Source organism: Glandiceps talaboti, chromosome 11 (genome assembly GCF_964340395.1).
Source record: "Glandiceps talaboti chromosome 11, keGlaTala1.1, whole genome shotgun sequence".
NCBI classification, from domain to species: Eukaryota; Metazoa; Hemichordata; class Enteropneusta; family Spengelidae; genus Glandiceps; species Glandiceps talaboti.
Genome location: NC_135559.1, coordinates 3,960,319 through 3,986,084, shown reverse-complemented (window position 1 = coordinate 3,986,084; position 25,766 = coordinate 3,960,319). Strand labels below are relative to the sequence as shown.

Genomic DNA, 25,766 nt, shown 5'->3' with positions numbered 1-25,766 from the left:
TCTTCGAGAAATGAAACACTCTTCACAGTATATTATGTATCAAGTGTCATTGAAGGCATGTATAGATGTTAACATTATACAACTGTTGCTAACCTGCTTATTAATTCAGTTTGTGATATTTTAACATACGTGACAGACAGACAGACAGACAGACAGACAGGCGGGCCGGTATACATGTACAGACAGACTGACAGACCGACTCACAGACTGGTTGACAGACATACGGAAAGACTGTTGAATGGTCAGACACTACGTGTGTTTGATTGACAGAAACTTCCAGTTACCAGGGATATAAGTATATACAGTTGTTTACACAACATTAACCTTTAACCTTTCGTATTTGATATTATTATGGGATGTATTGATATCAATCAACGTAAAGTAAGTTGTAGATGAAACATAAAGCACTCCACTCGTTTCATCAATTGCAAGTTACTCTCAACAAATTATACCGTACTTCCAGATATAAACACATACCGTACTTAGCATTATTTTCACTAGATTCTGATTGTTGTTGTTGGTTTTTTTGTAAGATTAAATTGCAATATGCCATACAAACACTTAGTAAAATAAACAACTAAGGGTAATAAGAAGGGTGAGAAAATACGACACACGCTCAAACGTTATCAACTTGAACTCTCACAGTTCCTTTATTATACATGTTTTCTTTCTCGGTATAATGGTATACAACACATTATGATATATACTTTTGTATCATTTAGCATGCATATAAGTCAAATAATATCTTTGATATACAGTGTATACAAATTCTGAATGATAATTTCAAATATACACATCTACAGGCACAGTGACCAACATATGAAATATACACATCTACAGGCACAGTGACCAACATATGAAATATACACATCTACAGGCACAGTCACCAACATATGAAATACACACATCTATAGGCACAGTGATCAACATATTTGCATAATTTAACATATTCTTAAACCACCTGTTGATTCCTATATGTAGAAGTTCGTCAAATGTTTGTTTACTATAGTTTTACGCAAGCGGCTGGTAATACAAACTATTTGTTATCAACACATGATATAAAGAGGAAATGCACCACAAATCGTTGCCACACCTTCACACAGTGAAAATGATTGACAAACTCTCTTCATCTCAGAAGAACTGAAATTATACAAATTATTGGACTGAAGAGATCAAAGTAATATTAAGAAATATTTAGCCTAAACTATATTTGAAATTCAATTTGACGAACTAATAAAGAAAAAAGTGACGTTCTCGTGTAACCTACATAATTCTAATAATACGGCATTTGAAAATTTCATTTTCGTTTATGAAAATACTGGAGTGGTGATCCCCTTTAAGCAGTAGAGGTTTATATATCAGTACAAGTTTTAAAAAAATTATGTTAACTTCTGTCGCAAATTAGTTTAAACACCGAGTGTTTAAAATCAAAGCATTGGCATAAATCTAACTCGGAGTAAAATATTTCTGAGTGAAATGAAATAAAACATACATTTCCAACGAGAAAAACAACCATGGCAAAGAATACACACAATTTAGATGTATTTTGAATATTCTGACTAATACACTAACAAGGAAATTAATATCCCCACTAATATGAAACAAGAATTACAAGGAAGTGACGTATGCCATATTTTGCATAATCATGGCGATGGCGACGTATATGTTATATTTTTCTAGTTTCTTTCATATTTGTCATTGCAATATGTCAATATCAAAAGTTGTCTCAATCATGTATTCTATAACTGTCAATTGTAGTGGCGTTGATTGACAAAACAAGAAAGGTGAATTTATTCCATCTCTGAAACAATTCTCTAGGTTTTTCGTTTGTCGTATACTACAAGTCAACAATGCAGAATCAAAGTAGCATACATCTTTTCTTCTTCTTCTGTACTTTCTTTCCAGATAGACCAATACCAATTCGACATGCCTCTTCAAACACCTTGAATTTATAAATAATTATAACATGTAAACAATTGGCTCTGTCATATTTTCTAACTCCTCTCGTCTACACTCTCTCGTCTACACTCTCGTCTACACTCTCGTCTACACTCTCTCGTCTACACTCTCTCGTCTACACACTCTCGTCTACACACTCTCGTCTACACTCTCGTCTACACTCTCTCGTCTACACTCTCGTCTACACTCTCTCGTCTACACTCTCATCTACACTCTCTCGTCTACACTCTCGTCTACACCCTCTCGTCTACACTCTCGTCTACACCCCCTCATCTACACCCTCTCGTCTACATACACCCTCTCGTCTACACCCTCTCATTTACACCCTCTCATCTCCACTCTCTTGTCTACACTCTCTTGTCTACACTCTCTCGTCTACACCCTCTCGTCTACACTCTCTCGTCTACACTCTCTCGTCTACACCCCCTCATCTACACCCTCTCGTCTACATACACCCTCTCATCTACACCCTCTCATCTCCACTCTCTTGACTACACTCTCTTGTCTACACTCTCGTCTACACCCTACACCCTCTCGTCTACACCCTTTCGTCTACACTCTCTCGTCTACACTCTCTCGTCTACACTCTCGTCTACACCCTCTCGTCTACACTCTCGTCTACACCCCCTCATCTACACCCTCTCGTCTACATCCTCTCATCTCCACTCTCTTGTCTACACTCTCTTGTCTACACTCTCTCGTCTACACCCTACACCCTCTCGTCTACACCCTTTCGTATACACTCTCTCGTCTACACTCTCTTGTCTACACTCTCTCGTCTACACCCTCTCATCTACACTCTCTTGTCTACACTCTCTCGTCTACACCCTCTCATCTACACCCTCTCGTCTACACCCTTTCGTCTACACTCTCTCCTCTACACCCTGTCATCTACACCCTCTCGTCTACATCCTCTCATATATACCCTCGCGTCTACACACTCTCGTCTACACTCTCTTGTCTACACCCTGTCATCTACACTCTCGTCTACACCCTCTCGTCTACACCCTCTCATCTACTCCCTCTCATCTACACCCTGTCATATACACTCTCTCGTCTACACCCTCTCATCTATACCCTCTCATCTACACCCTCTCGTCTACACCCTCTCGTCTACACCCTCTCGTCTACACCCTCTCATCTACACCCTCTCGTCTACACTCTCTCGTCTACACCCTTTCGTCTACACCCTCTCATCTACACTCTCTCGTCTACACCCTCTCGTCTACACCCTCTCATCTACACCCTCTCGTCTACACCCTTTCGTCTATACTCTCTCGTCTACACCCTCTCGTCTACATCCTCTCGTCTACACCCCCTCATCTACACTCTCTCGTCTACACCCTCTCGTCTACACCCTCTCATCTACACCCTCTCATCTACACTCTCTTGTCTACACTCTCTCGTCTACACCCTCTCATATACACCCTCTCGTCTGTTATCTACTCCCTCTCATCTACCCTCGTTTTATATCTTTCCTAACTATCAATACATCCGTCCGTCTGCCCGTCCACCCATGCCCCCCCCCCCCCTTCATGTATTGGATTTTACATTAAATCGTCAATATTAACGTGTCAAACAAGTATACTTCAGTGCAGTAATCTTACAAAGTTATAAACATTGATCACTCTTAATATGTATGTTGTATGGTCATTTCTTTACTCCTATATGTCGTTACGATATTGTCACGGACCAACGCATTAACTCAATTTAACCTACCTCTTTCAAACCTTTTTGCGACAGAGCAGAACATTCAAGGTAGCATACAGCACCGATTTTATCAGCCATTTGTTTGCCGCTATCTTTCGTAATAGGACTCATTCCTTGTTGCAACAAATCTGCCACGATTTCTCTGTCTTCTCTCAAATCTATCTTTGTACCTATAGAGTGTAAATTGATATAGAAACATGTTACCAGTCCTATTGATGCACTAGGATAGTACTAATAAAGGAAGGGATACTTGTAGGTATCTAAGCCCAAAGCTTTGCATTTCCGTAAGAAGTTATTCCACAAAGCATATCTGCAAGCACAATCTGAAATACACGTGTAACAATATTTTATTATCTGATCTACGTCTCACCATCAATGTGCGGAGGGCCAGGTAGTCAATACCTAGCTACCTAGCTAGTTAGATAGATATATTGATTGATTGATTGATGGCTGGATGGTTGGATAGATGGATAGATGGATAGATGGATAGATAGATAGATATATAGATAGATAGATAGATAGATAGATAGATAGATAGATAGATAGATAGATAGATAGATAGATAGATAGATAGATAGATAGATAGATAGATAGATAGATAGATAGATAGATAGATAGACAGACAGACAGACAGACACACAGACAGACACACAGACAGAGACAGACAGACAGACAGGCAGACGGGTGGGTGGGTGGATGGATGGATGGATGTACAGATAGATAGATATATACATACATAGATATATTGATAGATAGATAGATAGATAGATTGATTGATTGATTGGCATTTATCATTCTATTTAGGAAAAAATGGGAGGTTGGTAGGTATTTCGTTTGTGGAAAGTCTGCTTTAAGAAAAGTAAACCTTATTGAATTCTTACCAACAAGAATATAGTTCACATCCGGTGCATAGTGGACTACTTCCGGATGCCATTTAGCTATGACGTTATCACACGATGTCTGACTTACAACACTGTAACATATCAGGAATACATCTGTCTGTAAAAGACAACAATGTGTAACGCTGAGTATTTTTATTATGAGGAGTCTTAGGTTGAGGGGGGGGGACACCGGTTTCTTACTGTTGTAATTGCCATAGTAACGTTAACATCGACATTGATTAATAAATGTTGCTAGTGTGTAAAGATCTGTAAACTATCCTGGTAGTCAGGTGTGCACCACTTGATATCTGGGGTGGCTGGGGGGATTTTCGAGGGTATGACCTAAAGAAATTGTTGTACTGTAAGTGTGGACAGAAGCTTTATAGGATATTGTGCGCTTTATTATGGTTGAAGGCTTTACCAAATTACATGGAATTTAAAGTATGTTTTCTTAAGATATTGCCCAATTACCTGAAATCATTAATTATGCAATAACTTATTATAAACTATTAGCTACATAGACAACTTTTATTGGGAATGTGCGCTTTATTATGGTTGATGTATGTACAACGGTATAATGAATATTTAAAGTGTGCATTCTTAAGATATAGCTTAATAACCAAACATAATTAATTATGCAAATGGTCAATTAATATTCACATACTATTTATCAAACTCCATTAAGTTCTTACAATTAGGGTAAGGAAGATATTTACCAAGTTTCCTTATTCATGCAAGTTTTTATGATATTGTTCTCATAGACGGATGGGTAGGCAGACAGACAGACAGACAGACAGGCAGGCAGGCAGGCAGGCAGGCAGACAGACGGACGGACGGACGGACGGACGGACGGACGGACGGACGGACAAACAGACAGACAGACAGACAGACAGACAGACAGACAGACAGACAGACAGACAGACAGACAGACAGACAGACAGACAGACAGACAGACAGACAGACAGAAAAAAAACATAACATCAATGTCCCTTTCGGCAGGTAAAAACGATAATCAATTAATTACTTTTCTACATTTTTGATGAAAAGTAGACTAAGAGTAAGTACAAACCTGTGGATAGGATAAAGGTCGCAACCTGTCATAATCCTCTTGACCAGCTGTATCCCATAATCCTAAGTTGACCAAATGTGTATCTACCATCATATTGGCACTGTAGTTATCGAAACTGTCAATGTAATTAATAAGTACATATTAATAACGTTTGGATGACAAAATTAGATGAAAGGAAATAATACACCAAAAACCAGTGGGGTGCTGTACCTATGAATGGATTGTGCTATCAATCAATATAATACCGTGGTTGTCGTTGGTAGCTCAATATATTATCAACTATATGGTGAGACTAGATATGTAAACACTATTTCTCAGGTAATCGCATAAATAACGAAATTCCTCGCTCTTGTTAAAATTCTACCTCAAAACGTAAGACCCTGTAAATGGCCACAAAATTTGCTAAGAAAATAAAAAAGCTATAGCGAGCTCTGTTTTTGCATTCATATACAAAAAACAGCACGATATGTAATAAAGTTAAGTCATTCCTTTCACCAAATACTTACACTGTGGGAATGTACTCTCTCGGGAATGCATCTTGGACAAATGAAATCAACATGCACGTTTTACCAACAGCGCCATCACCGACGACAACACACTTGACAGGTCTTGCACCTGTGCCTACTGACATAGTGGAATGTTCTGCAACGGAAAATTATAAAACTGTGTAAGGGGGTCTCTATAGCAAAAGAACCACCTAATTGTGTTGAGAAAAACTTCAATATCAGATAATTAGAGGCTAGTAAAGTGCCAATTAATACTGATAGCCAGGATGAACTTGTGTGTAATTTTAATTCATGCAGTATGCATAAGTTGATATTAAATACTTTTTGAGATGCATGCCCGCTCATGTAGCGGTGGTTTGTTGACCCCCCCCCCCACATACACACACTTTATGAGGTGGAAATCAGCTAATATCGTATCATCAAGCGACACGGAAACCGCAGTGTTCTGTCAAATAATTGTGGGTATTATACTGATAAAAGTAATGATCGAGATTTTATCTACACACAGTAATATAATTTTAATTATCAATCAACAAGCAAGATTCGTGGAAACGACGTTTTCTCCTTTTTTTTCTTGACATATCGTTTTTACACGTTCTGTGCCATATACAGTTGTTGCATTGTCTAACATGAATAGTGACAAAACAATGGCTAAGTGTTCAATTACAAAAACAATAAATCATTCAATCATTTGGTAACCATGTTCAGTCTACAGTTACACGGAACTCTAATTTGCACCTGGTTTCTGCTCATGTTAAAACAGTGCTACATATGATGTGCAAAATAGCATAAATATCTTGTACTCAGAATAGTATCCATGCCATTTGGAGATAAAGTCAGAATGGTTGGTTTTATATGCAATCAAGTGTACACAGTAATAATTTAGACTTTGCTACCGTATTACAATTATGTGTATATTTAGCTACAACTAGTTGATGACCTCATCTGGTGACTTTTCACCGTCAGCAGCAAGTTATGTTCATTTTTCCAGGACGTAGGGAACTTTGACTCATCTATATACACTATCAATTATTCCAACTCACCTGTTTTTCTTGTCTATACTTTAAGTCCCACTTCTTTAGTCAGTGTTAAGATACAGATTGTTTGGTAATACAAGGAAGTAACTGTATGGCTGTTGACAAGTGCCGTATGTAAATATTAACTAACACCGTGACGTCACGGATACAGATCTATGTATACATACCCATACAGTAATGGAAATCTTTAGTTCTTACTTTATGGGGGAAAAGAGATGACAAATATTGCCACCAAACAAGAAAAAAAAATGGATAAGAACTATTTTTAAACATAACAAAGGTATAGTTTTACAGGTGGGTACGGGTATCTTTATGGGGAAAGGTTACAGGTTTGAACATTAACTTTAATGTACGTTATTTATACAAAAATAACCAAGTATAACATAACATAATATAACACAACATAGCATAGCATAGCATAGCATAGCATTGCATAGCATGACATAGCATTTACTTGGGTTTGAAAATAACCAAGTATAACATAACATAGCATAGCATAGCATAGCATAGCATAGCATAGCATAGCATGACATAGCATTTACTTGGGTTTGAAAATAACCAAGTATAACATAACATAATATAACACAACACAGCATAGCATAGCATAGCATAGCATAGCATAGCATAGCATAGCATAGCATAGCATGACATAGCAATTACTTGGGTTTGAAACTTATGCATGAAAATGCAAGATTCCATGTTAGATCAGATGTGTTCAAAATGGAGTTGAAGCGAGGATGTGTGGATTTCTTACACATATAAGTTACTCTTTAGAAACAAATTGTGGAAATTCGGGTCTGAATGTAAGAGAAAGAAACAAAGTCGGACCGGCAGTAAATTATTCAATACTTTCCAGAGACAATGAAGTTTCTTTCTTGTCTGTGAACTTTCGGAGTTGGTCCTGGAACTAATCATTACACAAGAGTTTCTTCATTTCTCTGTCTAGTTACACATTACATTGACTATATAGTTTACAGTGATTTAACTTTTATTTGATTTGTTGTTTGGCTGTTGGAAGTGCATGCATGCATGACCAGGGAATAAAAACAGCCAATATAATTACTACAGTGGCAACTGAGGTGTCTGCTTACTGAGATAAACATGAACTAAAACTTCATCATTACAATACATTTTGTATGTTGATATAAACTTATTGCCTGGATGTTGGTTTGATCGTACTCACAGTACAGTAGGGTGGCGTTTCTGATGACTTCCATGATCGTGCAGTTTACATTTGAGGGACTTCTAGAGTTTATACCATCTTGATTGCATGCAATCTGATTAAAATCCGATGTAGATGTCGGCTAATCGTTCATTGCTATTTTACCTTCGTTATTTTGCCTGAATTGACCTTCTTGGTACATGTTTAAATTTTTAGCCTGATCACCTCCTCTACTAGGGACTTGTAGAGTTTATACCACCTTGATTACATGGTGATTATCTATGAACAGTGAAGGTACAATCTGCAACATTGATCCAGTCGCTGGTCTGCTTAGGGCAGAGATCAATAGATCAATGTAGGATAAAAACTAAATTCTTACAGTTAGCCCCCCCCCCTTTCTATCTAAATTGGCCAAAATTGAAAACTGCTTCAAGCCACATAATCAATTTCAAATCAGTATGTAGTACTATATAATGGCAGTATGCAGTGAACAAAAATAGTTCTTTTTTGACACTTTACTTATATATTTAAGTGCCATGCATTTACAATAGCAAAAATCCTTCCTTTTTTCTCAATTCGCCATTTTTAAAAGAAATATTTGTATAAAAGAAATATTTGTATTTAGTGGTACAAAACATCCATTAAAAGTAAAATCAATTTTGTAGGATGAGAACTAAAATAACTGAACCCCCCCCACCCCAAAGTAAAAGAATTTAGTCTTTTATCCCCTACATTTAATTATTGATCTCGCTCCTTATGCACCAACAAGGAAGTTCTTCCTTGTCTGCGGTTTATCTCAACCACTTGCTATATCATACAGGTTGGTATTAAGCAGAAACAGTACCTGGATCTTTTGGGCTAAATACAGGTACTGCTATCACCCACTTCTATAATCTACCATATTCAACGGCAATAGTTTTACTTTGCAGCAATCAAGATCTCAGCTTACTAAGAAAGATACAATTAGTGGTTGTAAAGATTTCATCAATAAAGATATCAATAATATTGTCCCACACTGTTGTAGTCAGGTATTACATCTCAATAAAACCATATTACACTCACACTAGACAACACTGTTCATCATAATAGTATATTTTATTATAATAAAAAAACACAATTTCATACAAAGTTATGTAATTTATTGCATCATAGGAACTCTGTCTTGTCTCATTAATTTTTCTATTATGCATCCCGATTGCTAAAAGGTATGTTACACAATATCTACATATTTATAGGAAACATACCGTACATAACAAGTCTTCCTTGAGGACATACACCCATCCCCAGTAAGGAAACACTCATATCCTCATTACATGCCCATGCCTGGCAATTTCGCTTGGAAGCATACTCATAGTGAATAGGATTCAATTTGTTTATTACCTCTATTTTCTTTGATTGTTGTGAGAGTGAGCACCTCCTTCTACTACTTCCACATAGAGTACACTCAGATCTACCTCTATAGGAGTGTTCGTATGTATTGCTGTGTATTATGGGAATGCATTTTATACTCTGACAGTAGCCGATTATCAGTAACATTCTGTCGTACTGTTAGTAATAGTAAGTAAGCCAGTCTTGAAACATGAACATATTGGTATAACAATATACAATGTTTATTTATTTTGCCTCATATTTCAAAAACTTATCTGTCATGTCGAGTTGAAAACATACACAATTGTAAATATCATAACAAAATTAAGAATTCAATATTCAGCAAAAATAAGAGTTGCCTTAATATCTTTATTTCTTTGGTCATTTTATAACTTTTATATTCGGCTTGGATTTTTTTTGCTGACAAGTGAACATGTTGTATAAACAGTTTGATAAGGAAAGCATGCTAATTACACAAGTCTGTGGACTATAAATACAACTACAGAAAGCATGCTAATTACACAAGTCTGTGGACTATAAATTCAACTATGATCTACATGTTTTCTATTAAAACTAATTCTGTAAGAATAATTCAATCATCATATTGGCGGAGTCACATATGATATTACTTTGACAGACTAGTCTTATAATATAGTACAGGTAGTGATAAAATGTGGTATATTTATAGAGTATAGATTTATCGAAACCCTGTTATTTGAGCAGCTAAGTCCCCTAGTCTCTTCATAAACTCCTCCTTGTCATTTTCCGATGACTTGGTCCGTGCTAAAGTCAGATGTGAACTCACAACTTTACGATCTGTAAAAATATTACATACAGCAAAATAAATCAGAATGATGTAGTGAGATTAAAATTTCATGATCAACATGACGAATAAAGTTATTATTATTATTAAAGTGATATCTAGTACAAATATTTACAATACCAAATGTTCCAAAATGATAGACTTATCATGAGATGAAGAGAATATATCAATGTTAACTGAGAGATACACCACAATCTGACTTTGCAAAGGAATCTGAATAATATAACAGAACTCCATGATGCATGAGTGCAAGTGTGGTGGTGTACTTGGGGTATTTGCATGAACAATTGCTGCAAGTGTTCTGTTGTACTGTCATGAGCAGAGTAGTGGGTTAAAGTGCTGCAGAAAACACTGCAACTATGAGTACAAATATCCCTAAGCACCCATACTGGCACTCATGTGGCATGGGGTTCTGTTACTATTACATATGTTTTATCTGAAACAACACATTTTTTGTAAAAATCATGCTTGCGATCACATAATTTCATGTGCAAGGAAAATGATTATGCCCACATTTGTATATAATGTGTATACAGATATGCACTAATTTTTTCAGTATTGCACTGCTGTGCAATTACCATGCGTGTGCACCAGTGCATGTAATTACTGGTAACTATGTCATAATTTGCATACTGTCAGGAGGTAATAAAATAGAACATTCCACCAAACACAGTTTAAAGTTGACAAATCTTATTCTGCATCTATATTTTGATATGTCTTTAACACCACATGGTGTTTGAAATACTGTACAATTATTACCCCGGGCACAGACCTGAAATAGCACAACGGCCATTAAAATTCCAAAATGGCAAATACAGCTATTGAGAGGAATACAATTCCTGCTGTCTCTTTGTAATCCTTTACATTGCAACCACTATCCTACCAGGTCCCCATCCTACAGCTGGGTTGATATTTTGTCTAAAATGCCCTGGCTGCAACACATTAGCTACTAAACCTGAAACATGATAATAATGTCATACACTCACCAAAACAGAACTGGCCATTTGGAATTTTGACAGCGGCATCAGATATAGCTAACCAGATGAGAGTATCTGCACCTTGCTCTGCTGTCCTGAACCTTTCTTTAAACCTTGCATAGAAATCTGGCATAGATGTACGTACAGCAGGTGTGTCTGCCCAGCCTGGATGCATTGATGAGAAGTGAATGTTGCTGTGTTTCTTGGCCAACATCTCCATCATTATAATTTGCTGCCTCTGTAAATACATGTATATAATATATTCATTATCACCTACTAGCATACACATTATCACCACTAACATACACATTATCACCACTAACATACACATTATCGCCACTAACATACACATCACCATTAACATACACATCATCACCACTAACATACACATTATCACCACCAAGATACATGTGCACAGTGTCATCACTATTATTAACATACACATTATCACCACTAAATATCACCACTATTATATAGTAGCATATAACATATTAACACCACTAACAATCACATTATCACCTGTATATTATCACCACCCCAATTTCCGTTGTCACCACTGCCATATATATTATCACTATCACCCTGAACACATACATACATACATGTATCAACTTCCACTTTACACATTATCACCATGATTTCAAACAGAAAAGCATACAATGTTCATACCCTTCACTATACATATGTATGTTGAAAGACTAATTCTAAGCTCACTTGTGCTAACCACAGTCAATTACATAGCAAAATGACAAATATAATACTGTACCCCTGGCAAATACACTGTCCATACACAAATGTTATGGGGTTTTCGGCTCTAATAACTGATTTTGCCTTACCTTGTTCTGAGCATACACAAATGTTACGGGTTTTTCGGCTCTAATAACTGATTTTGCCTTACCTTGTTCTGAGCATACACAAATGTTCCATCAAATGGATTCATTCCAGCTGATGTAAAATCTTTGTAGTCTAACTTCATTGTGTAGGCACCACCCGATGCTACAGTAATCTGTCAACAAAAATATATGTAACACAATTATTCGTACTAAAAAATTATTTCCCTGAACACTCTTTGAATATTAGAATTGCAAATGAGATCCCTAATGCCACTAGAAATACACGTTATGTCTACACTTCATCTTTCAGGTCTCCACCCCTCAGTTCATATCCTCGTTTGAAAAGTTGAGACTCCCTAACTTCTCAAATTAAAGCATGTATACAAGAGGCAGATGAGCTAGTCTTGCTGCTAGACGTTCGAGCTTTCTTTCGATACTATAAGCGAATGAAGTTCGCAGTGAGGGCTTGCCCGAACAGTCTAGCTAATGTCATTTTCAGACCGGACAGTGGGTTAGTGGGTTGGGCCATGTATGCATATATTCAATCTCTGCATGCAGGTGTTGACAAACACATTCATGTCATTACTATGTCTTATCAGTTTATGGTAATTGTGTTTGATGAGTGTGGAGACGTTGTCATTCACACATTTTAGTTAACTGCATTGGTGGTTATTTTTACAACCCCCTCTTTAAGATGAATATGCATGAAAAATTAGCTATTGTCCTCTGTTTGTGCTTGTCGCTAATACGGTTCTCTGATTGGCAGTTATTTATATCCTGATAACATTTGCTAGACCTCAGATGTTCCATCCTCGATAGCAATGTTCGGGTGTGTGTCGTATTCTATCGGAAGAACATCCAAGGTCTAGCAGATAGACTACAGATGAGCCTCCCTAACTTCTCAATTTAGTGCATGTCAACAAGTGGCAAGTGAAATGCCAAGGTGACCTCAATTGTACAGTAATATGCTGGGAGTATAAAAAATTGTGGACTTACCACTCTTGGTGACCTACTTCTACTAAGATGTGGAATTAAATTCTTGGTTAAGATATAAGTACCCATTGTGTTGGTGGCAAAATTCTTCTCAAGTTCATTTTCTTGCAGTTCACGAGTGTTAATCATACAACCTGCATTATTAATCTGATGAAATGAAAATCTCAGTTTAAAAAATCTGTGCTAGGAACTCTTCATTACAAAATGTACATGGATTTTTGATGGCAGTGATAACACATGTTGTTTACTCAACTGTATAGGGTAACATTCTTAGGCTAGTAACATCTTAAGTATCAAGGTAATTAATTCTCATTGTATTTAATCACACACACACACACACATATACACACACACACACACACAGAGACACACACATACATACATACACACATACACACAGACACAGACACATACACAGACACAGACACATACACACACACTATCTCTAAATTCTTCAATTGTGTTACAATTTATCTAAAATATATCAATTGCCATCCTAATGCTAAAGTCTTTTAGTATTCATACCTCCTCAGCCACTGTGTCGGACACAAAGTGTTTAACACAAATCAAAGAACATTACAGGCAAACTAGTACATTGGGTCAGTAAAAGCAATCACATAGGAACAGTTGCTCTAATATGCTTATCAGACATCGAATATACCTCATAGCATGTATTAGAATATGTGTGCAAACAAATAAGGGATGCAACATCTGGAAATGACATGATAATCCCAGAACAAAATTGACCAACATCCAGACAGAATTCCAATGGTAAACAATAACCAGTCAATATTTATCTGATTTGAAAAAAATAGACCTTGTGACAGGCTGCAGTTCACATCTGTCAATGCTTACAATCATTTCAATGAATGTAGAATGAAGACACACCTTCACACACCTCTACTGATGATTCTATAAAATACAAGTGTCATTTTACTGTAACATTTCATCAAACTCACCAAGACATTGAGTGGCTGGCTAGAATCTGCTGCAAACTTTTTGGAAAACTCATCCACTTGGCGAGGACTTGACATGTCTAGAAGATGAAGGTACACCTTCTGAAGAAAGGAAGGAATAAAAATAACAAAATTATTGATGTATCTCACCACAGCTTTGTCAGGTCTCAAAACAATTTATCACCTTACATTAAGGTAGAAAGGTGAGTTTCGACCTTTTTGGGCATAATTCTTGCTCCTTATACAAAAGATATTCACAGAATTCTACTTACAAAGGAACACAACTACTCAAGGAAATAAAAGACATCGAGTTCTGAAGAGTCATTTCATGATTTTATTTACATCGCATAAATTTCACATGATTGTTAAGAAACACCATCTCTGTGCCAACATTCATCTGCATATAACAGTGGATGCTAGTGGGCTATCTGTTTTAGAACTCAGTAGTCTATGTAAATACAACCTAAGAACTGGGTGCTAGCCTTCAAAAGGGTATATTTAAGTCTGGGATAAAGATCCAAAACAAGTTATGACAATGATGGTAATAATTTGATAGGTCAAAGGTCAAAGAGATGTCAAATGCTATGACTCACAAACTTGTGAGCAATTTGCTGGTCACACTGCATTATGTCAATGTTATATGTACCACTATGACCATTACATTGTAAGATGACTGATAACTTACATCATTTCCTGTGGCAGATTTTATTTCATTCTGTGCATCCTCTCCTCTCTGTTGACTGCGACAAACCATGTGTACAGTACCACCTGCAGATGTCAACACATGCAAAATGCATTATTTACACAAATTCAGAAGAGATCAGTTTTGTATTGTCATCAAACCAGGTTTTTAAATCATTGTGACCTAGCACCAATTCTCATTACATTTACCATCGTGTATCCTGAGTTGTATACATGTAAATTCTTATGGAAAGGTATCTATTTATCACTACGCAATAATCTTATCATTTTCATTGTCTTTAGAATAAAGTTTTATGGTTAAGTGTGTGTGTGTGTGTGTGTGTGTGTGTGTGTGTGTGTGTGTGTGTGTGTGTGTGTGTGTGTGTGTGTGTGTGTGTGTCTGTGTGTGTGTGTGTGTGTGTGTGTGTGTGTGTGTGTGTGTGTGTGTGTGCATTGTGTGTCTGTGTTGCATTACAATGGCACATATATTAGTATACCTTACAGGAGACATTCAAATTAAATCTTGCTACAATACAACTTGGTGTCTTTTCTCTAGAATATTGTATATCCTTCTTTGAGTATAGAATTTCAAACATCTGAATAATACTTTGTAGAAAGATTGTGCTTAGTCTTGCTGCCAGACTGATTATCATCGGGACTTAAGTCCCTCACTTCTCGCAGCTTCACTTTGTGCGCCTTACAAAGCTAAGGGATGATAGTCACGAGTCTGGCAGCAAGACTAGATTGTGCTCTGCCACCTGAAGCTAACTGTCAGCCACTATTGTAAAATCTGTAACTATACGTGATTCTTTTCAGGCAGAGACATTCTATGAGAAAGATTTCATTCCATTACTATGGTATACCTCTTTTTGCTACTTCCATTGCTGTAGATTTCCCTATTCCACTGTTGGCTCCAGTTATCATATAACTTCTATCTGAGATATCAACTTCAAGTGCTCTTGGGTCAAAGTTCTTGGCAGCAGACTGGTATCCATTCCTATAATTAACAAAGTGACTTTGAGTTGTATGTACTGTTTTATATGTGATTTTCAGTGGCATACATACAATATACACCATGACATGTTGCCCTATCAGACATGCTACTAGTGAAGAGGGAAAGTTACAAAACATATCTTATACAGTCTGAATGCAATGAAGTACAACGAAAGTAATGTTTGAATTTCACAATCCTGTATGTATATTCAATCAACCTAATTTGTCAAGGTGTCTTGCCTCTCTAAGGGCTAAATTGATGACTTTGCAACAACCAGGCACTATTGATAATTTCTTTACAAGTAAGGATGTCACAGATATTGTACTTCATGCATGTACCAGAATATTTACATTTTTTTAAATCTAAACAATTTTTTTTTTAGATTTGTTTGTGTAAAAAGTTAATTATTAAAAAAATGGAACAATATCTCACACCCTTTCATAAAGAAATTAACAATACAATTTTGCATGATAATAGCATTGAGTTGATGTCGGGATGTATCATGGATGTTTTCTGGGGAAACAATACTAGATAATGGGTTGCAAGCTGGACTTCAAACTGTAAAACGAACTGTATGTCTACACACCCTGTTATGGTACTTCCAAATAGGGACAATCACGTTGACGACATCTGACATGAGCACACGTACTATGCACACATACATGATCATGTACAAGTCATATAGCAATTACTAGAATTAGCATTAGCAATGTTCAACTTACTTGCCGAATTCTTGAAGACCTTTTATAAAGAATACCGTATTCCTATAAAAGCTCCCGTGCATTCTGCTTATACTTTAGGTAACTCCTTTTCGTAAATATAGTATTAATATGCAGTGATGATCTATTGTAGATCGTTCTTCCTTACTTTTGCAGTTACATAACATCATCATGTTGACTTTACGTAAATGTCTACTAATGACCTCTGACCGTAATCCATACGTCATCGTGTTTCTACTTTATCCTCTTGCACAAACAGTTTATAAATCTTTCCTAATATACATTTAAAGATAAAAATGGAACTCTTTACCATAATTTTATACACTTAATTATAAGTTTTTTTAAATATATCTAAATATGTTTTATCTATTGTAAACAATTCTTATGATATAATGTAATACATTTTATTCAGTGTGGATACGAGGCTGTACCACATAGGTATTACTTCCGGTACAAGCTACATTGGTAAAGGTTCATCTTCGCACATTCATTTCATCTTCCTGGTGTTTTACCAGAAATAATTATCACTTCAAAATGGTAAGTCTGATTACATGAAGTTTAAAAGTCACGCAAAACATTTAGTACTTTTATTTTCGGGCGTCCATAGTGACGTCCACGGCGGGTGTCCACAACCAAGCAAGGGCGTTGTAAACAGTGACACCGTGGTGGTGTTACTAACTGTTATAGTGTTCCGGGACAGTCTGAAATTCATGATCGTGAGAAAGCGAAAAAGGCCCGAATCAATGAACTACAATGCTGATATTGCGTTGATATGTGAAGTCACATACGGTAATATTTTTGGTTTAGGTAAATTACTTCTCTGAATCATCAAAAAATTATGGTTTTTTTTCAATATTACTAGTATTACCACAGGCGCGTGTGGGCTCGGATTATAGTATCAATAATAAATGTTAATACATTTATTGAACAGTTATTAAAATTTAGCATTTGCAATACTTTATGTGCAGCTTGTTATGATATTAAGTATACATATATTTAAAAATATAGATAAATTTATGTTTGATGAGTACGGTTTATTAAAGCATAAACATTTTAATTTACGACTTCAATATTTATTTTCATAACCCACAAGCGAATGTGAATATTAATTATTCTAATACTTTTAAAATACTATAGGAGAAATCATTATATAACAAATAAGTCTGTACTAACATCAATAGTGAGAGTTAGATAATTTGACCGTTTATATAATTTGTTAGATCCTTGAGAGTATAAGGAACACTTTATAAATTATAGGCCAAAAAAATACAAACTGTTCAACTTTCAATCAACCTACCCATATTTTTGGCATTTCAATTTATTTTTTTAGGTGATGGTCAATATATCGTCATACAGGCTTCACATGTCAGTAAAATGGGTGCTGGACTACTATGCACACTTTGTTTCAATTTCTTTATATTTCGTGTCTGAAAGATAGAATTTATTAAATGAGTGGACATTTCTAGCCACTTAAATCATTGTTGTTAATGAAAATTTGTACTCCGAGTCTAATATATTATTTTGAAAATGAACCATTTTTGCAGACATTTTGTCAAGGTTGTCAGGGGTGTAACCCAATAGAGGCTGTTGTCTCAAACTAGAAAATGTAGAGTTACAATTATAACCTATTGTAGTTACATCTCATAATGCTAATAATAATAATAATAATAATAATAATAATAATAATAATAATAATGTTGGGTTCTTATATAGCGCTTTCCCATGCCGTGCTCAAAGCGCTTTATAATTAATACCCCTGGCTCGGATCAGAACGGCACAACAGCCCTTTAGTCTTCCTCAACTCCCCGGGGAGCATACAATCCAAGCCATTTAAACGCATGCAATTAAAGCCTTCACATTGCAACCTACATCCGACCAGGTCCCCAATTATACAGCTGGATTGACTGAGGCACAGTCGTGGTTCAAATCTTGCCCAAGTACTTTAGCCACTCAGAAACAAACAGCAGGCAGCGACAGGGCTCAAACCTACAACCTGTAGATTCCAAGCCGGTCACGCTAACCATTCACCCATCATGACTCCACAAGGTGTCTAGCAAGGTATCACAAGATAAGGGGATTCATTCCCAAGACTAGTGTGACTTCGTACAAATTTTAATTTCTAACTTTGACCCCAGCATGAATAATCTTTCTCACATTGAACTTGCTGTTATATGGGAGACACAACAGCAGTGGCAATTTAACATGCACTGATTTATATTTATGATTACAGATGCAGTTTATGCTGCTGTTTAGTCGTCAGGGTAAATTGAGGCTACAGAAATGGTGGGTTGCCAAACCAGATAAAGACAAGAAGAAAGTAACAAGGGAATTGATGACAACTATACTGTCTAGAAAACCTAAAATGTGCAGTTTTCTGGAATGGAGGGATTCCAAAGTTGTTTATAAGAGGTATGTCACTTTGACACATGAAGATGGTAAAATGTGCATAGGTCTCCAGGTTACAACTTGTTCGAGCCTTTTTAATGTAGAATCCAGGTAAAACCTGGAGACCTTGGATAGATTTTACCTGCTTATTGCTCTTACTGTAAGGGTCTAATTCTCAATACCCAGTTAATGTCTCAACACATCCAACACATATCAAGCCAACATTTTTCATGAATAAAGTCCCCAAAACAGAGCTATTTTTTTGAAAAGACAGTGACAGATTTCTTTCCTGTATATTCATAATACTGTAGTCGAACGTTACGAGATTTTAAAAACCTGTAATACTTTTGAAAAGTATTTTCATAGGCGCTCTGTGAGCTCAGTGAGTGTGTTACATTGTATAGCCTATTAGGTAAAGTCATCTAACATAATGAGCATCATCTTAATCCGACCCCTAGTTATATGCAGATTAGGCTTTCATCAAAAAACCTTAACAAAATGTTAGTTTCAAATTGGACATGAGGAACATACGGAAAAGAAAGCTACCTATGTATGAATAAGGATTTTATGAATGAGAAAAGTTGGATTTATTTGTGAAAATTATTAGAGTATAATGAATTGAATACTCACTGACTTTTTGCAAACATAGGTTGATTTGAGTTTATTACTCAAGCCTCCGTACATAAATCTTCACTTGTTCATCTTCTTGAATGAAATTCTCCATTTCATAGAAGAGAAGAAAACTTGTTTGCCTAAACATTTTCATCATGAAGGATATGTGCAACTTTACTATAGATGTCCAAGGAAAAAAGTATTGTTAAGTAATGTATAAAGAAGCTGTGACTGGATGCTCACAGGTGATTATTTCTTATCAAGCTAGGGAGTTAGGTTCAGGATGAGGACAGACATGGAGTAGACTATTATCATTGACCATGAATACAAACTGTTTTTATGTTCCCTCTTTTCTTTACCTGTAGGTATGCCAGTCTGTACTTTTGTTGTTCGATTGAAGATAAAGATAATGAACTCCTGACTCTGGAAATAATTCACAGATACGTAGAACTTCTTGACAAGTACTTTGGAAGTGTGAGTAATTTAGTTCTCTAGCTAGTACATGTATGTTGGTTCAGTGGACCAAGTTAGTCCGATATGATGGAAAAAAGAAGTGTCTATCTAGAGAAGGTGTGTGAATAGGCCTTTCCAAAATTTGCCATGGTGGCGCTCTACTTCCTTTCTGTGTGTACCTGGGGGTATACATGGTATAGGTTACTTGGTTAATCATAGAGCACTGCTGCTTTCCTTGATGTCTGAACAATACGAAAAACATCCCTGATTTACACTTCTACAGAATACCAAGGGACAAAGCTCCTAAGAAACCGTACTAAGAGGTGATGATACCCCCAATTTGAGTGAGGGCGCTGTATTCTCAATTTCCTGTTTTCAGTCTGGAATGACCTATTTCACAACCAAGATTAGTCTTAAGGCTGTAAACATCTAGATCAGGGTTTATTATTTCCTTCAAAATGGATTGCGTTGTTTTATTGAATGTTGAAACTTTACATGTTAGTTGAAAAGGTATATTACTCAACCTATTTGAACACATTGCCATGCATCATACAAAGTCATAAACTGTGCCACCAAGTGAAGTTGCTGTTTGTGTCAAAGGTCAGAACATGGCACTTGTATCACCACCAGAGGGTGAATTGTGCTAAAGGTTTAGTGCCAAAACAAATACTTGTGGACTTTGACTACATTTCATACATGCAAAATCTGTTTGTAATAAATTCACACTTCTTCTTTGCAGGTTTGTGAATTAGATATCATTTTCAATTTTGAAAAGGCTTATTTTATGTTAGATGAGTTGATGCTAGGAGGTGAAATCCAGGAAACAAGTAAAAAGAATGTCCTCAAAGCCATCGCAGCTCAAGATCTCCTGCAAGAGGTATGGCAATGTCTGATGTGTGTTTTGTATGAAACTCTTATGCCTGTATATATATGTAATTCTAACCTAGGCTGTACTAGAGCAAAGTATTGTTGCTAAACGCTCAGTGTAAGTACCTGGACCTGTACATGAAAGCATGCATGGTAGTCTTCCAATACCCGTTATAGTGTATTTCAGTTTGCAGCTTCCTTCCCACCTGTTAATATAGTCAGATCTTGTCTGCCCCAGTGTTTCAAACCAAAAACAAATCAAATAGATCATGAACTATTCCTTTGTATCCTCTCTCTCTCTCTTGGAACTCTTTTGTCTAGTGTCACTCTAACTGAGGCTGTACTATCGCTTGGTCATTTCTTCAGCATCCTGTCCTTCTTCTGACTGGTTTGAGTCACTCAAATCTTGGCTGTCTTGTCAATGCTAAATCTTAATTTTCTGTCCTTATTTGATTTTTTTTTTTAGCTGGGAGCATCTCTTGGTGTTTTTGTTATGTATAAACCTGCCCAATTCCGTTTTTTTTTCTGTCTGTCTTTAAAGAAATCAAAAGTCTAACTCCTCAGCTGTGGTTATATCAAGTTACTTTCTCTTCTCATTTGCTATATAGGAGGCTGATGCGATGCGAAATGCCTTGGAAGAAATGGGATTCCTTTAGTGTGTGCAACTTTAGTGGTGGCAACTTCTCTCACCCTGTAGGGACTCTAACCTTACTAACCCTGTCATTTTTACAGCTGGCCTTGCAAAGAATCAGACAGTCATGGAACTAAATATACAGTAGCTGGCAAAATTATTAGAGCATGTTCATAGCCAGACTGAAGTCTGTTTATTTGAGATTTGAGAACACACTGATTATCAGCCCTTAAAGGGAACACCACTCCAGGAAAGAGACATTTTCATAAAATATGGGTTTAGGAATCATTTCATGATTTTTTGCATCACCTACAATTTCAGAGAAATGTCAAGTTGCCATTGCACCATGGGAGTCAGCAGAAATAATATATTCATGGTTGAACAATGAATATTCATGACTCCTGATTGCTTATTCCCTTCAGTGCAAGACATCTCTCATTGTGCAACCATGAATATATTATTTCTGCTGACCTCATGGTGCAATAGCATCTTTATCTTTCTCTGAATTCACAAGTATTTGTAAGTGATGTAAAATCATGAAATTACTCTTCAGAACCCATAGTTTTTTTAAACTGTCTCTTATTTCCTGGAGTGGTGTTCCCCTTTAACAGAAGAAAAGCACTTGCCAGTCATTTGTAGTCACATGACAGACTCATTCTTTGTGAGAACCACTGTAACTATGTCTTAGAAATGGCAGAACAATGCGCATAAAAAAACCCATTGATTCCACACAGCTGTGAATGTCAGTCACATTGATATATACATCTATTGTTTGGCCTACTAGCAACCCTAAAAATAGTCTAAGAAGTAAACCACCCCAGACTCATCATGTAGTATCACATAATTTAATATGCAGCTAAAGGCTGCCATATTATAACCAGATGCCCCTAGCATGATGCTTTTTAGCACCAATACCTCAAATTGCCAATAATTAGAACTGATGTGCACACTGAATATCCATGACTCTAGAGTGCCTATACCCTTCAGTGTAAAACAACTCTCATGAATATTCAGTGTTCAACTTGAATACATTATTTCTGATGACTCCTATGATGCAATAGCCCACAGCAAAGATACCCTTGAAAGGCACAAGATCAACTTAATCCTTCTCTGAAATCGCAAGTAAATTGTAGGTGATGTAAAATCATGAAATGACACTCCAGAATCCATAGTGTATGACAATAACTTCAATCCCAGGCATGATGATCCCCTTTAACCAGACTGTGATGTTTTGTAGGTGTAGCAGGCCGGTAGAAAGTAAAGTGTATTACAGTAGAGAAACATAGATCATCACATGACCTGGTCCTATTTCGTACATAACTAGGATCTAGTATCTTGTAGGTGTAGTCAGGCTGCTAGAAGATTAAATGCATTACTTCAGTAGATGATCACATCTTGATCCTAACTGTAGTCTGGGATCTTAGAGGTGTAGTCAGGCTGCTAGAAGATTAAGTGTATTACTTCAGTAGATAATCACATCTTGATCGTAACTAGAGTCTGGGATCTTAGAGGTGTAGTCAGGCTGCTAGAATGTAAAGTGTATTATCTGTGTGACTTGCAAACAAAACAAAATATCAGTATCAAAATTCAAAGAAACCCCATTTTGGTGTCATGGCATATGGCATCACTTGTCTCCATCTACATACATCGACCAAAACAGATGGCGTCATTTATTTGTTGGTTCATGGTTTTAAAATAAACAAGTACACAGAGTGGGTTCAGCCGCCATTTCTCAGACCACCTCACCACAGCATGTGAACTGCCTATCATATCCATTCATTCTGCACATCACTGTTAAAATAAAATCATCATCTTGCACCATGGTAACAGCTACTAGTAGTTATTATATATATTTAATGTCTGTTTTTCTCCATTATTGTCAGTTTTCTTCTGTCAGCCACTCTTACATTGCAAGCGTCTAATGTCTGAAATGTATTGAGACTTTCTGCTTTCATTTTTACAGGAAACCGACGGCAACAGAAGTGTTTTGGAAGAAATAGGGTTGACATAATCATTTATTGGACAAAGAGAACACATTTCAAAATTCCATCAAGGGATTATGGGTCATTTGACAAGTAGTACCCCCCCCCCCCCTCCCTTAAAAACAATAACAAATGAAGCTTCACTTCAAATTTGGCTGCTGTAGTTACCCCTTATAGACTTCAATTTTATGGTCTCCAAAAACTGTGCAAACTCACATGTATTGCCTATTTTCGATGCAGTACTTTGATTTAGTGAATCTCTATCAGTCATCTGAAGTTTTTTGACGAGTAGAGGCTCCCAAACAAATAAAGTTAACACATGAAGGAAAATAAGTATACTTTAACTGTACCCCTCTTTGGCCATTTCTTTAAAACTGTAGTCAGTCCAACCACAATGATGAGTCAATAGGGAACTTGCAAACCTGCCATGTTGAATGTTGCATCATGGGAAATGTGACAATAAATACTAATAAATTGGTATTGTAATCAAAACTGTTACATTGTTTGCAACCATGAATGGTCAATTCATAGTTTACCCTGACTATTGTGGGAGGTTTTTTTATCGGTAGCTCCAGATTAGGTATTACGATAACCACAGATAATCCCATAGTCCTTTGCATCTGAGCATGCTCAGTCTGGATTGCAAGTTCCCTATTTGGAGACATAGACTTGAGAATTTTTGGGTTTGAGAAAAAATCAACAAATTCCTTTGGTCTACATTGAAACTTTATCCAGTGTTCAACTTGACCTTTTAGGACAACTTTGACTAAATAAGGAATAGGGAACTTGCAATCCAAACTGAGCATGCTCAGATGCAAAGGACTATGGGATAATCTGTGGTTATCGTAATACCTAATCTGGAGCTACTGATAAAATTAACCTCCCACAAAGATCAGGGTGACTATGAATTGATCATTCCTGGTTATAAACAATGTAACATTATTGTTTACAATGCTAATTTATTAGTATTCATTATCACATTTCCCACAATGCAATATTCAACATGGCAGGTTTGCAAGTTCCTTATTTGTTGTAATGTAAAATATGTGCAAGTCATTACTATTCATTGCTTTCAGAGAAAGAAGTATTGTTTCTAGACTTTAGACAAATTGTATGATACAAGGTTTTAGTGAAAAATACAACGATGATGAATCTTTTGTCATCCAACTGTATAACTTGTTTTGGTGTAGTGGTTGAAACTACAGCATTATCTTAGTGTCCCTGGCCTCCCATATAGTAGTATGTGAAGTCTAGCATAGAATCCAGTCATGTGGAGATTATGCTCTTGTTTTTCCACTACCACATCTGGCATTTCACTAGTGGCCATTTATTTTAATAATGTACACATGACAAAATAAATGACAACACTTTGGAAGGCATAGAAAATGATAACTAACTTCAGTGTGTGACAACAGAGTCCAGTGAGAGGTGATACCTCAGAACTCCTGTTTGATCTCTTTTACACTGAAAAGAATATAAATGTAGATAAATTACTGCAACAGAAGCAATTCCAGACAGGAGTAATAATACATTTAACGTTTACTTTGATGAGGCTTTGTCTGAAATCAGGCACAAATTCTGATTGTGTTTTAAATTATTCATGGCTTTGTCTGAAATTAGAGTCAAATTCTGATTGGATTTTTAATTTTCTTCACTGTGAGGTGATGTCAATAGTATCACCACATGATTAGAACCAATTCAGAGGGTTGAGCTGTATGATGTCAATATAATTACCATATTCAATCATTACTGCAGGAAATTATAATAGCTAATTTAAGTTTGAATAAATGGTGGCTAGCGAAATGCCAGGCGTGGTAGGAGAAAGGTGAGAGGCAAATCCTCCCAAACTGCTGAATTCTAGGTCGTGTCAAGTCATATGTATGTATATCCTCAGCATTTAGAGTTACAAAATACCCATGTATAGATGAGGACACTTTGCAGCAAAATGTACATTTCCCGAATCATATTGAGGAAAAGTTGAATTCACTTGGTGGACCTATTCTTTACCAGTTGAAATTGTGATAAACTTCATGTTTCTTTTGTTGGTGTTATATTTTAGAAACTGAACTTATTTGTATCATTGGCCAAAATAAATATCAGAAATAAAAAAACTGAAACTTTCAAAGTAATGTGTTGTGTATGATCTTGAGTTGCCACTGGTCATTGCT

The 25,766-nt window shown here is 36.4% G+C and overlaps 3 protein-coding genes across 3 annotated transcripts; 1 reads left to right on the top strand and 2 right to left on the bottom strand.

Annotated features, from left to right (window-relative positions):
* Positions 1-1,754: 1,754 nt before the first annotated feature.
* Positions 1,755-7,260, bottom strand: LOC144441942 (ras-related C3 botulinum toxin substrate 1-like). Its single transcript, XM_078131208.1, has 6 exons — positions 7,169-7,260; positions 6,126-6,261; positions 5,620-5,734; positions 4,551-4,668; positions 3,679-3,839; positions 1,755-1,942 (listed from the first exon to the last, which is right to left on the bottom strand). The coding sequence occupies exons 2-6, from the start codon at positions 6,248-6,250 to the stop codon at positions 1,859-1,861; spliced, it is 603 nt and encodes a 200-aa protein (XP_077987334.1). The 5' UTR covers positions 6,251-6,261; positions 7,169-7,260; the 3' UTR covers positions 1,755-1,858.
* Positions 7,261-10,078: 2,818 nt separating this feature from the next.
* LOC144442469 (dehydrogenase/reductase SDR family member 12-like) lies at positions 10,079-16,808 on the bottom strand. Its single transcript, XM_078131831.1, has 8 exons — positions 16,672-16,808; positions 15,819-15,952; positions 14,960-15,042; positions 14,278-14,376; positions 13,322-13,465; positions 12,391-12,498; positions 11,502-11,730; positions 10,079-10,508 (listed from the first exon to the last, which is right to left on the bottom strand). The coding sequence occupies exons 1-8, from the start codon at positions 16,731-16,733 to the stop codon at positions 10,390-10,392; spliced, it is 978 nt and encodes a 325-aa protein (XP_077987957.1). The 5' UTR covers positions 16,734-16,808; the 3' UTR covers positions 10,079-10,389.
* A 317-nt stretch (positions 16,809-17,125) lies between these two features.
* Positions 17,126-25,680, top strand: LOC144441918 (AP-1 complex subunit sigma-2). The gene is made up of 5 exons (XM_078131183.1): positions 17,126-17,205; positions 18,899-19,077; positions 20,031-20,139; positions 20,858-20,995; positions 23,580-25,680. The coding sequence occupies exons 1-5, from the start codon at positions 17,203-17,205 to the stop codon at positions 23,625-23,627; spliced, it is 477 nt and encodes a 158-aa protein (XP_077987309.1). The 5' UTR covers positions 17,126-17,202; the 3' UTR covers positions 23,628-25,680.
* The last annotated feature ends 86 nt before the right edge of the window (positions 25,681-25,766 follow it).